Below are 14,201 nucleotides of genomic sequence, written 5' to 3'. Positions count from 1 at the left end.
GCTTCTGTGCTGGCTAGGGTTCGAGTCTCCTGGTGGGAAAGTGTTCTAAAGTTGTATACTTAACTCTCGTGTTTAGGAGAGTTGTGCCTTAAGCATAGACACTGTGTCTTCCCATATTAACAGGGACTTGATGAAATTAACGTCTAAATGACCCCTCACTTGCTCTAGTGCTCTTGGGAGGTGGTGATCTTTGGTGTATTTAAATACTCCGAAATTACCATCTCTTTTAAGGGTCTGAGCGGGTGGTGGAGCGGGTTAAGGCGTACTTGTTATGCCAGTTGCTGGAAGGCTTCTGTGCTGGCTAGGGTTCGAGTCTCCTGGTGGGAAAGTGTTCTAAAGTTGTATACTTAACTCTCGTGTTTAGGAGAGTTGTGCCATATATATATATATATATATATATATATGCGAACAAGCCTGAATGGTCCCCAGGACTATATGCGAATGAAAACTCACACCCCAGAAGTGACTCGAACCCATACTCCCAGAAGCAACGCAACTGGTAACTACAGGGCGCCTTAATCCGCTTGACCATCACGGCCGTCAAAAGGAAGTGATAGCCGAGGCTATTTGAGCCACTTCCCCGACGGCAACTCGGATGGTAATCTTGGGCATAGCATTTCACCAAATCACCTCATTCTTTGGGGCACACGTGAGGAACACAAATGCGAACAAGCCTGAATGGTCCCCAGGACTACATGCGAATGAAAACTCACACCCCAGAAGTGACTCGAACCCATACTCCCAGAAGCAACGCAACTGGTAACTACAGGGCGCCTTAATCCGCTTGACCATCACGGCCGTCAAAAGGAAGTGATAGCCGAGGCTATTTGAGCCACTTCCCCGACGGCAACTCGGATGGTAATCTTGGGCATAGCATTTCACCAAATCACCTCATTCTTTGGGGCACACGTGAGGAACACAAATGCGAACAAGCCTGAATGGTCCCCAGGACTATATGCGAATGAAAACTCACACCCCAGAAGTGACTCGAACCCATACTCCCAGAAGCAACGCAACTGGTAACTACAGGGCGCCTTAATCCGCTTGACCATCACGGCCGTCAAAAGGAAGTGATAGCCGAGGCTATTTGAGCCACTTCCCCGACGGCAACTCGGATGGTAATCTTGGGCATAGCATTTCACCAAATCACCTCATTCTTTGGGGCACACGTGAGGAACACAAATGCGAACAAGCCTGAATGGTCCCCAGGACTATATGCGAATGAATTGTGTTCCTCACGTGTGCCCCAAAGAATGAGGTGATTTGGTGAAATGCTATGCCCAAGATTACCATCCGAGTTGCCGTCGGGGAAGTGGCTCAAATAGCCTCGGCTATCACTTCCTTTTGACGGCCGTGATGGTCAAGCGGATTAAGGCGCCCTGTAGTTACCAGTTGCGTTGCTTCTGGGAGTATGGGTTCGAGTCACTTCTGGGGTGTGAGTTTTCATTCGCATATAGTCCTGGGGACCATTCAGGCTTGTTCGCATTTGTGTTCCTCACGTGTGCCCCAAAGAATGAGGTGATTTGGTGAAATGCTATGCCCAAGATTACCATCCGAGTTGCCGTCGGGGAAGTGGCTCAAATAGCCTCGGCTATCACTTCCTTTTGACGGCCGTGATGGTCAAGCGGATTAAGGCGCCCTGTAGTTACCAGTTGCGTTGCTTCTGGGAGTATGGGTTCGAGTCACTTCTGGGGTGTGAGTTTTCATTCGCATATAGTCCTGGGGACCATTCAGGCTTGTTCGCATTTGTGTTCCTCACGTGTGCCCCAAAGAATGAGGTGATTTGGTGAAATGCTATGCCCAAGATTACCATCCGAGTTGCCGTCGGGGAAGTGGCTCAAATAGCCTCGGCTATCACTTCCTTTTGACGGCCGTGATGGTCAAGCGGATTAAGGCGCCCTGTAGTTACCAGTTGCGTTGCTTCTGGGAGTATGGGTTCGAGTCACTTCTGGGGTGTGAGTTTTCATTTTCATATATATATATATATATATATATATATATATATATATATATATATATATATATATATATATATGTGTGTGTGTGTGTATATGTTTTTTTTTTTTTAAAGGGAAAGGATTACCACCTCTGGCTGGAAGAAGGGGGCCCCTTTCCCTCGAAGGAAACCACACATAACGCATTAGAGGGAATGTTTAGGTCCCCTCCAATACAGTTTCTGTGTTCTTTTCTCCTACCACCCACTTCCTTTGATTTTTTTTTGCTTCATTATATGTTTAAAGGTTACAAGATATACATTGTTTGATACAAAGAGTGCTTAAAGGTTATGGATTTCTTGAAGCGCCTCCGCTTTATGACGGGAACCGAGGATGCAGCAGGCGTTTCCCCTCTAGATCGCCACACTGAGGCGCTGAAAGAAAAAACTGGCAGCTCTTGGGTCCCCTGGACACGTCAATGAGCTTGGAGCCCAATTCCTTGAGAAATCCCAAGGCACTCTTGCCCCAGGGGCCATGGGTCTCAGTCTTTATGGGAACAAAGGTGTATTGACCTTCCAATCGCCTGTATTTGACTGATTTTGCTATTTCCCCTGTGGTTGGCCGCCCCACCTGCTTGATCAGCACCGAAGTTTACATAGGTGTCATCCAGGGTGGATACACACACGTGTAGTCCCGAACCAAGTGTCTGTTCCCCTTCCAGGAGTATGTGCTGATGCCATCGGGGCGAAGTGTGGGAAAATCGGGGTTTTGGTCCTCTAGGATGTGAGGTTCTCTTTCCGCTGGGCACTGAGCTGAGACGAGGCTCCTCTTGAAGAGGTCATTGACTTCGTTGTGTCTCGCATGCCAGCCCTTTGTGCTTCCGCAATGCAACCCATGCAGTCCATATTAGTCTGCTTCCACACTGTTGCAAATACACTTGAATTCAGTTTGAATCGTGGCACCAAGGCAGAGGTTCACTGCTACACGAAGGGATTCTGGATCTAGACGCGTGCCCATTGCCGACATGGGTACTGCCAGGAGGAAGTCTCCTGCATGGGGGGCAGGTACTGCTCTGAGGCTGGCTTTCTCCTTTTCTGATGTTGCAGCTCTGAGCATGGCACCAGCTATTTTTTCTACTAGCAGGTGGTCCCAGCTGGACTGTTTAAGTTTTTTGTTGGTTCTATGATGCGTGCTGGGGCTGCAAGAGCATTCCACTGATTTGAACATTCAGTGGAAGCAAGATCGTGTATTCCTGCTGAATTGCTTAGCAATTCAGGTTGGATATCTCTTACGAGATCGTGCAATGCATGGGAGGTGGAAAGGAAGGCTGATAGAGCAATCTGGGAGGCTGTGCGGACACCAAGGCCGCCGAGTCTTACGGGGAGGGTTGCTTGCTCCCACTGAGAGTCGTCCAATGGCAAGTTCAGAACTTTCACCAGCATGGACCTCAGAAGGCTGTCTTACACATTTAATTTAGGGCTGCTGCAGGATGGAGAACACCTCAGAAAGTAAGTCAACTTAGGGAGAGATAGGCATCTTGTGAGGAGGAAGAGAGCATCATGGGCGTCAATCTTGTCAATCTTGTCCAGTATTCTCTTTAGATTAGGGATTTATATATATATATATATATATATATATATATATATATATATATATATATATATATATATATATATATATATATATATATATATATATATATATATATATATATATATATATATATATATATATATATATATATATATATAAATAATCAGAAAACTTCTCACTCCAGAAGGATTCCAACCCTCACACCCAGGGGCTTCATGCACCTTAGCGTGTCCAGTAATTTCACAATTAAGCTATGACGACTGTTAAGAGAATTGAAAGTTGTCAGACCCTTAACCAATTCCCAACAACTCTCGGGGACCTTTTTGGCAACAAATATTTCATCAAAACATCCAGGGGCCTGACGTGGCCCCTTCATGTGAGGTGCTTTGATGAAATATCTGAGCATAAAATGGTCACCGAGTGTTGTTGGGAATTGGGACCCGTACAGGCTAAAATTCGTGCACAAATCTGTTGTTGATACATATCATTGCTGAGCGTCGCGGAACAAGCAGCACCACCACCAAGTTCTACGTAGATGGCGCTCAGTCTCTGTTATACGGCGATGATGATGATGATTAAGCCATCTAAGAGGTGGCACGGGCATGAGTAGCCCGTAAGTGGTAGATTTTTAGGAGGGAATGTGATCTTTGGTCGTAAATATAGGATTATGGTGGTAGAGTTATAATATAGCATGAGGAGTGAGAGAGTAACGACCAGCCGTTGGCGCGCTGGCGTAGGTCTGTGCGACGTTCTGGCCGGGGACATGATGGTGGCCAAGAGCTTCTCGGAGTCCGGGCGGTGCGAGTTCTTCAGTCCGAGGGAGAACATCGTCACCCACTCCTACACAATGGTCATGAAGAAGGGATCACCGTTCACCAATAACTTCAACTTCTGGTTGGTCGTATTTCAATTGTTATTTTCTGTTTGTGCTTGTGTTCTCCTTGTTTTCCCTTATTATCACATGTTAACCTTTCTTAGCCATTCACTATCTCTGATTTGTAAATATGTCATCAGTCCATTACCACGAAACCTAGCTACTTTCCCATTTTTTATTTACCACTAAACTAAATTAATTAATTAATTGTGAATTAATAAATATCATTCACACGATTGGATGTAAAATGAGCTAATGAGTGATGGTGATGCAGGCTGCGGCAACTGCAGGAGAGAGGGTGGGTGGAGCAGCTGGTTAAGAGGCAGGTCGACAATGGAACAGTGTGCAGCCTTCCTCCAGGCCAGGAGGACGGGCAGCGACCCCCGTCCCCACTCCACATCCTCCAAATGTGGGGGATCTTCGCTATTTTGGCAGCTGGTGAGTGCATCTGAAGCTTACGGCACATGCTTATTGACGTTAATTAATTGTTATTCTAGTTGGTTTCTTTTCGGTTGATTATTTAATTTGTTCACACAATGTATAGTCCAACCGTTATAAACCACCCCAATAATGCATACATCAACTTACCAAGTTGACGTTACCAAGATAAAATTTGACACTTTGCAATAAACTAAGGCCGTTTTATAGTAGGAAGTTGTAGAGATGCGAAATAATGGGTATGCATTTTGTACACTTTGTAGAATGCACACTAATTAGAAACACCAACAAGAATATTAAAACCCACATTGACTCATGGCCTGAAAATGGGCTCTCAACATGGTTTCTTGCAATGTTGATCTTATCAAATTCATTACATAAGAACATAAGAATAAAAGTAACTGCAGAAGACCTATTGGCCAATACGAGGCAGCTCCATTTCTAACCACCCAATCCCACTCATATACATGTCCAACCCACGCTTGAAACACTCAAGGGACTCCAACCTCCACCATGCCAAGTGGCATCTGGTTCCACATATCAACAAACCTCTTACTGAACCAGTATTTACCCAGGTCATTCCAAATCTAAACTTATCAAGTTTGTACCCATTGTTTCGTGTTCTTTCTTGTGTTGTTACCCTTAATGCCCAATTAATATCCCCTTTGTTATGTCAATTCATCCACTTGCAAACCTTTATCATGTCACCCCTAACTCTTCGCCTTTCTAGTGAATGCAATTAAAGCTTTGTTAATCTTTCTTCATATGGCAGGATTGTAACTTGTGGGATTAACTATGTCATCCAACGCTGGACACGTTCAAATGAATTTATATTCATTCTATAGTTCGGCGACCAAAATTGAACTGCATAATCTAAATGGGGCCTAACCAGAGCAAGATATAGCCGAAGAACAGGTGTCTTGTTACTAACTCTTCAATTAATAAATCTTAGTGTCTTATTTGCCTTATTACGAACATTTATGCAAGGATTTTTTCTTTTAAATTCTTACTAATCATAACTCCCAGATCCCTTTCGCAATCCGACTTTGCAATCTCAACACCATCTAGCTTTTATCTTGTAACTCCATCATCATTACTGTGGTTTTGTGTGTTACTGAGGAAGTCTTGGTTGTAGGGTTGATATAAAGTCATGGCTTGGTTACTGACTTTAATACTTATAAACGATTACATGACTAGCTGCTTCCAAGCTGGTAACGTCCTGTACGCTCTTTTGTTTACCCGTGGCGTCTGAGCCGCCGTACATAGAAAACGGATGGTATCGTTTTCTGTGAACATGACATCCCTCCTTTTCTTTAAAAAGAATGAATACAGGATGTCTACCATGCTTGTAGCACAAAGCAAAGTTATTGACACAAAGTAAGTTATTAACATATCAAGAGATATTGCATACATTTAACATTAATTAAGCACACAAACAATTTAAACAACTTAATCTTTACACATAGGATTTCAATGTTAAAAATACATATGCAATGTTAAACAAACATGAAAGAAACTGTAATACAGAGCAACAAAATATTGAATGAGAGATCTGCATTATTCAAACAATACTAAATTTAGTTTAGCATAATAAGTAAACACTTTGCATTACATAGGAACACAATTAATCATCAAATCGTGTAGGGCGTTTAACATGACGTTTAGGACGAGAGTCCCCAAATACAATAATATCCCTTGATGAATTGTTTGTCGGGTTATAACTCATTTTTTCTTTTTCGTTTGTACGACTTTGCACTTCATCATTTTCTACACTAGTTGGAATCACTTTGAAATAAGCCATATTACGTGTTATACTATGATCTCTATTACTCGCTGTTACCATAGTTCATTTTACACTAATCACTTTATATGGTTTTGTATCATACGGCATATCTATCTTTCCCTCTTTTTTTCTTTTTAACTAGAACAGTGTCTCCAACCTTTATGAATTGTTCTTTTGCACGTTGATCATGAGCAATTTTCATTCTGCACTTGGCTAGTGCATCCTTCTGAGCGAGACGTTTATCCGTTACCTCGGCTGGCATGACAGGTAGTGCGATTCTCATAGGACGTCCAAATAAAAGTTCGCCAGGCGACTTGCCCAGTGTTCCATGTAGTGTTGCACGGTAGTTCCTAAGAAAAGCATAGATAGCTTTTTCCAGGATCGTCCTTCGGCATGAGCACAGCGTACCGCTTTCATGAGAGGTTGCATGAATCTCTCGACTTCTCCATTTGCTTGAGGATGTAGTGGCATCACACGGCGGTGTTTGAATCCAATATGCTCAGAAAAGTTGACGAAGTCTTGTCCATTGAATGGCGGTCCATTGTCCGTCTTGACAACTTCAGGAATGCCAAAGTTTGAAAAGATCTTGTCGAGTTTCGGGATGACAGCCTTTGCAGATGTGGAAGTGATGATTTCTACTTCTGGATAACGTGAGTGATCATTAATGACTACCATCAAGTACTCTCCAGTTGGTAGTGGTCCACAGAAGTCCATCGATACTTCCTTCCATGGTGCAGCAGGTAGTGGTGAAGGTTGTAGAGGTGTTGGTCTTGAAGTATCCACTGCAGCTTGGCAAGGGACACAGGCATCATGCATGTCCTTTGCTTGACGATCAGTGCCAAGAAACCACACCATTTCTCGTAGCAGCTGTTTGGTCCTAACAAGACCTTGGTGTCCTTGATGTGCAAGTTTCAGAGCACGTTGCTGGAGAACAGCTGGAATGACGATACGAGTACCTCGCAGCACGGTGTCGCGTTGTTGCTTAACACTTAATTCTGTCTGGATGCGTTCAAGTACTTTGAATGCATCTTGGTCAACTCCTGAGGATGGGATGCGTGGAAACCTTTTCTTAGTCAATGCATCCACTGTTGCTTGCAGAGTTGGGTCCTCTAGGGTTGCAGTACGGATTTCATCAAGAGTGAGAACCTTAGGGACTGCATCACAGGTTACAGAGTGTACATATTCCTCGGCAACTTGTTGATGCTTGGTGATGGTGAAACTGTTGGCAGGATGTCGACTGATGTAATCAGCGTGATTGCCTGCACCCGGCTTGTATTTCACCATAAAGTTGTATGGTTGCAGACGAAGAGCCCATCTCTCAATGCGAGCTGGTGGTTTGGACTTTGGATTATTGAAGATGGTCTCCAACGGTTTGTGGTCAGTGACTATCGTGGTGAAGGGTGCACCAAGCAGATACACATTGAAGTATTCACAGCCCCATACATGAGCAAGAGCTTCCTTCTCTGTCTGACTGTATCGTTGCTCAACATCTGTGAGAGAACGGCTGGCGTAGGCAATTACTACTCTGGAATCTGGTTGACCAGGTTTGTGTTGGGCAAAAACAGCACCTAAACCAACAGGACTAGCATCAACCGTTAACTCAGTGTCCATTGATGGAGCAACGTACGCAGCAATCGCATTCTCTACTAGTGCATCTTTCACAGCATCAAATGCATTTTGCTCGATATCGCTCCAGTACCATGATGCATTTTTCTTCAGGAGCTCACGTAGAAGCTTCATAATGGTAGCAAAATCTGGAATGAAGCGAGAACAGTAGTTTGCCATTCCCAGAAAACTATGTACTTCAGTGGACGTTGAAGGAGGTGCAGCATTCTTGATATCTGCAACTTTCTTAGGATCTGGAGACAGACCTTTGTCACTAAGTACATGTCCAAAGAATTCAATTTTATGTTGATTGAACTCACACTTTGCTCGGCTTAGCGTCAGATTTTTGTCTCTTGGCTTATTAGGCAAATCTGGCCTTGAATAGTAGGCTGAGAAGTGCGTTCTGGCTACTAGGTTCGACATATATATATATATATATATATATATATATATATATATATATATATATATATATATATATATATATATATATATATATATATATATATATATTCACAAGGGACTTTTGCAACTCTCTGTAAATCAAAAAAACCATCACGACACCATTATCTAGCTCAGTCTTTGTGTACTTTGTGTCCAGGTGTAGGAGGGGCTGGTCTGGTCTTCCTGCTGGAGCTGCTGGTCTTCAAAGTCCCTCAAAATCACAAGCTACAAATGTAAGGGTCCGTCACCATCACCAGCTACAAGTGTAAGGGTCCGTCACCATCACCAGCTACAAGTGTACAGGTCCGTCACCATCACCAGCTACAAGTGTACAGGTCCGTCACCATCACCAGCTACAAGTGTACAGGTCCGTCACCATCACCAGCTTCAAGTGTAAGGGTCCGTCACCATCACCAGCTACAAGTGTACAGGTCCGTCACCATCACCAGCTACAAGTGTAAGAGTCCGTCACCATCACCAGCTAAAAGTGAAAGGGTCCGTCACTATCACCTGCTATATTTACATTCGCCCGTACCCCTTAATCAACTGTTTTCAACTCTTGTGCTATCCAAATCGAATGACTTCAAATACAAAGGTAATTTTTAAAGTAACGATTAATAGAGTACTTATGCTATATATGGTTATGTTACTTTATCTTTTAACACACTTGTTTGCACGAAATAAAACAGTGGGCATTCCTCCTCGTTCATGTTGTTTACTCTGCCTGTGTCTGCAGCACTCACATCTTAAGATGCTCAAGTTCTTGATCATTTCGTGTTGTTTACTCTGCGTCTGAAGCACTCACATCATAAGATGTTCAAGTTCTTGATCATGTCGTGTTGTTTACTCTGCCTGTGTCTGCAGCACTCACATCATAAGATGTTCAAGTTCTTGATCATTTCGTTTTGTCTCATCTATCCAACGAATCATTTATGCAGTACGAACTATCTTGCCAGGAAAACAAATGATCGCTTCCATTAACAGTGTGCTTCTGCTAGGGGCACCTCTGGGATCGAGCGCCATTGAGGTAATCTTTGAAGAAAAGCTGAATGACCTGAGTAGGATGGAGGGAAGAATAGGGGCTTTGGATGCCCACGATGCTTTGTACCTTCTCCCTCGGTGCCTGGCTTTGCTCAGGCTTACCAATTACCTAAGGTGTGCTCCCTCCTTCGACAGTCCAAAATTAACAAAATATAACGCACCCCTAAAATCAATAACCATGAAAGTGTTAAACCTCTTCCTACAAGATGACCCATGGGACCAAGCAACGCTCCCAGTTAGACTCGAGAGTATAGGTATTCGCAAGGCGACACAGTTAGCATTACCGGCATTCATATCCTCGGCATGTACTACAGGTGAATTAATGAATGAAATACTGTCCAAATACCGAAGAGACTTAATTGGGATTCATGATCCCAAATTTACGGACGGACCCGACCAATGGGACAATCTTGTCAACCCTCACTCTCGACCAACTTTTGCAAACAACTGCAAACAAGCCAAATGGGACAGCCCCATAGTGGAGAACATTGCCACAGTATTGCTGGAGACAGCATCTTAGAAGGACAAAGCACATCTCCTAGCTCTGCAAGCTCCCCATGCCGGAGACTTTCTGTTGGCTGTCCCTAATTCCGCCTTGGGCACCCGCCTGGACGATCGGGACCTAATATTGGTGTTGCCTTGCACTTTGCCGCCCCTATCTCACCCGAACGCCGGTGTATCTGAGGCTATGCGTCGACAAACCAAAACGGCAGCCATCGTCTCATTTGTCGAAAGTCACTGGGAAAGATTACCAGACATGAAGCAGTCAGTGACATCATCAGGAGAAGTCTGGCTACAGCTGGGTGTCCAGCACAAAGAGAACCTCAGTTGTGCAGACCTACCAACTGACAGGGATCTAGAACGTTGTTACAGGAACATTGAGTGGGATTTGGTGATTAGAAACAGGAGCTGCCTCGTATGGGTCAGTAGGCCTTCTGCAGTTACCTTTATTCTTATGTTCTTATTATGTTCGTGCCAATAGGCTCTGAAGCAGGAGGCTTGGGCATAGATATTTAATCGAATCACCTCACTTTGTGGGTCCACGTGAGCAACACAAATGCGAACGAGCTTGAATGGTCCTCAAGCCAATATGCAACTGAAAACTCCACACCCCAGAAGGATGATGTGGCTATTCTTGTCGTGAACATAAAAAAGAAGAACGGATAATGAAAGAAATAATCTATAAAGGAGTAAAAAGCATAACTCCTAACCAAAACATAGACCAAATCATATTCTATAAAACAAAAAAGCTACCGATCTCCCTATTAAAAACAGCCCGAAGCCGACGGAGAACCCTTTACAGCAGTCAAACGTGGTATATATGTACACCTTCCCCACGATGGATGTAGCCTTCAATCTACGTACATAGGTATGACGTCGACCAAGTTGACGAGGCGTTTGACCTGTCATCTTCAATCAGGTGTCCCCAAAAATCACATGAGACAAACCCATGACATCTCCCTAACAAGAGAAATGTTGAAAAAAAATGCATAATAGACAAAACCAAGGATGTAAGAAGATTACAAATTCTTGAAGGAATCCAAATAAAAAAAAATAACCTACCATAAATACCTAAATTACGGAACTATTCACTCTTCCCACGATGAGAGTAAGAACAAGGCGGGAACGTAAAGATGCCAATATAGAAGACACTGCTCAACATACTAGGCCTACTATACATGATTTATCTTAGTATATGCTTCGTCCCCTTTGTTCGCCTTTTTTCTCTTATGCCTTACCTTTTCCTTTATTCTTGACCCATGTGTGTAGATCTACTTTTCTTCACCTGACCCCTTACTGGTATAAATCTAACACACCTTGTATCTTCTTATCACTTGAGAATGAACCATGTAGGTTCGAAATGTTGGGTAAATATTATAATAAATATAATGCATTCTACAGTTACATATTTCTTTTTCTTCACCACGAACGAAGATGACCTTTGGAAAACCCCTCTTCCAATTAAACCAAGATGCTGAAAAACTAATCAGAGGAATAGAAGCCCTAAACAAGAAAATAATCAAAACAGAATATGTAGTCACATTCAATGAAACATGTATATATATATATATATATATATATATATATATATATATATATATATATATATATATATATATATATATATATATATATATATATATATATATATATATATATATATATATACACATGTCGTACCTAGTAGCCAGAACGCACTTCTATGCCTACTATGCAAGGCCCAATTTGCCTAATAAGCCAAGTTTTCATGAATTAATTGTTTTTCGACTACCTAACCTACCAAACCTAACCTGACCTAACTTTTTCGGCTACCTAACCTAACCTAACCTATAAAGATAGGTTAGGTTAGGTTAGGTAGGGTTGGTTAGGTTCGGTCATATATCTACGTTATTTTTAACTCGAATAAAAAAAAATTGACCTCATACGTAATGAAATGGGTAGCTTTTTCGTTTCATAAGAAAAGAATTTGAGAAAATATGTTAATTCTGGAAAACTTGGCTTATTAGGCAAATCGGGCCTTGCATAGTAGGCCGAGAAGTGCGTTCTGGCTACTAGGTACGACATATATATATATATATATATATATATATATATGTCGTACCTAATAGCCAGAACGCACTTCTCAGCCTACTATTCAAGGCCCGATTTGCCTAATAAGCCAAGTTTTCATGAATTAATGTTTTTTCGTCTACCTAACCTACCTAACCTAACCTAACCTAGCTTTTTTTGGCTACCTAACCTAACCTAACCTATAAATATAGGTTAGGTTAGGTTAGGTAGGGTTGGTTAGGTTCGGTCATATATCTACGTTAATTTTAACTCCAATAAAAAAAAATTGACCTCATACATAGAGAAAAGGGTTGCTTTATCATTTCATAAGAAAAAAATTATAGTAAATATATTAATTCAGGAAAACTTGGCTTATTAGGCAAATCGGGCCTTGAATAGTAGGCTGAGAAGTGAGTTCTGGCTACTAGGTACGACATATATATATATATATATATATATATATATATATATATATATATATATATATATATATATATGTCGTACCTAGTAGCCAGAACTCACTTCTCAGCCAACTATTCAAGGCCCGATTTGCCTAATAAGCCAAATTTTCCTAAATTAATATATTTACTATAATTTTTTTCTTATGAAATGATAAAGCAACCCTTTTCTCTATGTATGAGGTCAATTTTTTTTTATTGAAGTTAAAATTAACGTAGATATATGACCGAACCTAACCAACCCTACCTAACCTAACCTAACCTATATTTATAGGTAAGGTTAGGTTAGGTAGCCAAAAAAGCTAGGTTAGGTTAGGTTAGGTAGGTTAGGTAGACGAAAAAACATTAATTCATGAAAACTTGGCTTATTAGGCAAATCGGGCCTTGAATAGTAGGCTGAGACGTGCGTTCTGGCTATTAGGTACGACATATATACATATATATATATATATATATATATGTCGTACCTAGTAGCCAGAACTCACTTCTCAGCCTACTATTCAAGGCCCGATTTGCCTAATAAGCCAAGTTTTCATGAATTAATATATTTACTATAATTTTTTTCTTATGAAATGATAAAGCAACCCTTTTCTCTATGTATGAGGTCAATTTTTTTTTATTGGAGTTAAAATTAACGTAGATATATGACCGAACCTAACCAACCCGACCTAACCTAACCTAACCTATATTTATAGGTAAGGTTAGGTTAGGTAGCCAAAAAAAGCTAGGTTAGGTTAGGTTAGGTAGGTTAGGTAGACGAAAAAACATTAATTCATGAAAACTTGGCTTATTAGGCAAATCGGGCCTTGAATAGTAGGCTGAGAAATGCGTTCTGGCTATTAGGTACGACATATATATATATATATATATATATATATATATATATATATATATATATATATGTCGTACCTAGTAGCCAGAACGCACTTCTCAGCCTACTATGCAAGGCCCGATTTGCCTAATAAGCCAAGTTTTCATGAATTAATTATTTTTAGACTACCTAACCCACCTAACCTAACCTAACCTAACTTTTTCGGCTACCTAACCTAACCTAACCTATAAAGATAGGTTAGGTTAGGTTAGGTAGGGTTGGTTAGGTTTGGTCATATATCTACGTTAATTTTAACTCCAATAAATTTTTTTTTACCTCATACGTAATGTAATGGGTAGCTTTATCATTTCATAAGAAAAAAATTAGAAAAAATATATTAATTCAGGAAAACTTGGCTTATTATGCAAATCAGGCCTTGCATAGTAGGCTGAGAAGTGCGTTCTGGCTACTAGGTACGACATATATATATATATGTCGTACCTAGTAGCCAGAACTCACTTCTCAGCCTACTATTCAAGGCCCGATTTGCCTAATAAGCCAAGTTTTCCTGAATTAATATATTTACTATAATTTTTTTCTTATGAAATGATAAAGCTACCCTTTTCACTATGTATGAGGTCAATTTTTTTTATTGGAGTTAAAATTAACG

General features: G+C 41.3%; 1 protein-coding gene across 1 annotated transcript in view; it reads left to right on the top strand.

The window, feature by feature from the left end:
• The window catches only part of LOC123750234 (glutamate receptor ionotropic, kainate glr-3-like), a 47,962-nt gene extending 36,386 nt beyond the window's left edge, over nucleotides 1-11,576 (top strand). The window contains exons 8-10 of the mRNA XM_069319910.1: nucleotides 4,265-4,421; nucleotides 4,676-4,839; nucleotides 8,829-11,576. Coding sequence (XP_069176011.1) covers nucleotides 4,265-4,421; nucleotides 4,676-4,839; nucleotides 8,829-8,908 — 401 coding nt within the window. The 3' untranslated portion in view covers nucleotides 8,909-11,576. The remainder of the gene's footprint in view (nucleotides 1-4,264; nucleotides 4,422-4,675; nucleotides 4,840-8,828) is intronic.
• The last annotated feature ends 2,625 nt before the right edge of the window (nucleotides 11,577-14,201 follow it).

Source organism: Procambarus clarkii, chromosome 8 (assembly GCF_040958095.1).
Source record: "Procambarus clarkii isolate CNS0578487 chromosome 8, FALCON_Pclarkii_2.0, whole genome shotgun sequence".
Taxonomy (NCBI): domain Eukaryota; kingdom Metazoa; phylum Arthropoda; class Malacostraca; order Decapoda; family Cambaridae; genus Procambarus; species Procambarus clarkii.
Note: the sequence above shows the minus strand (reverse complement) of the source record. Positions and strands in the feature narration are given on the sequence as shown.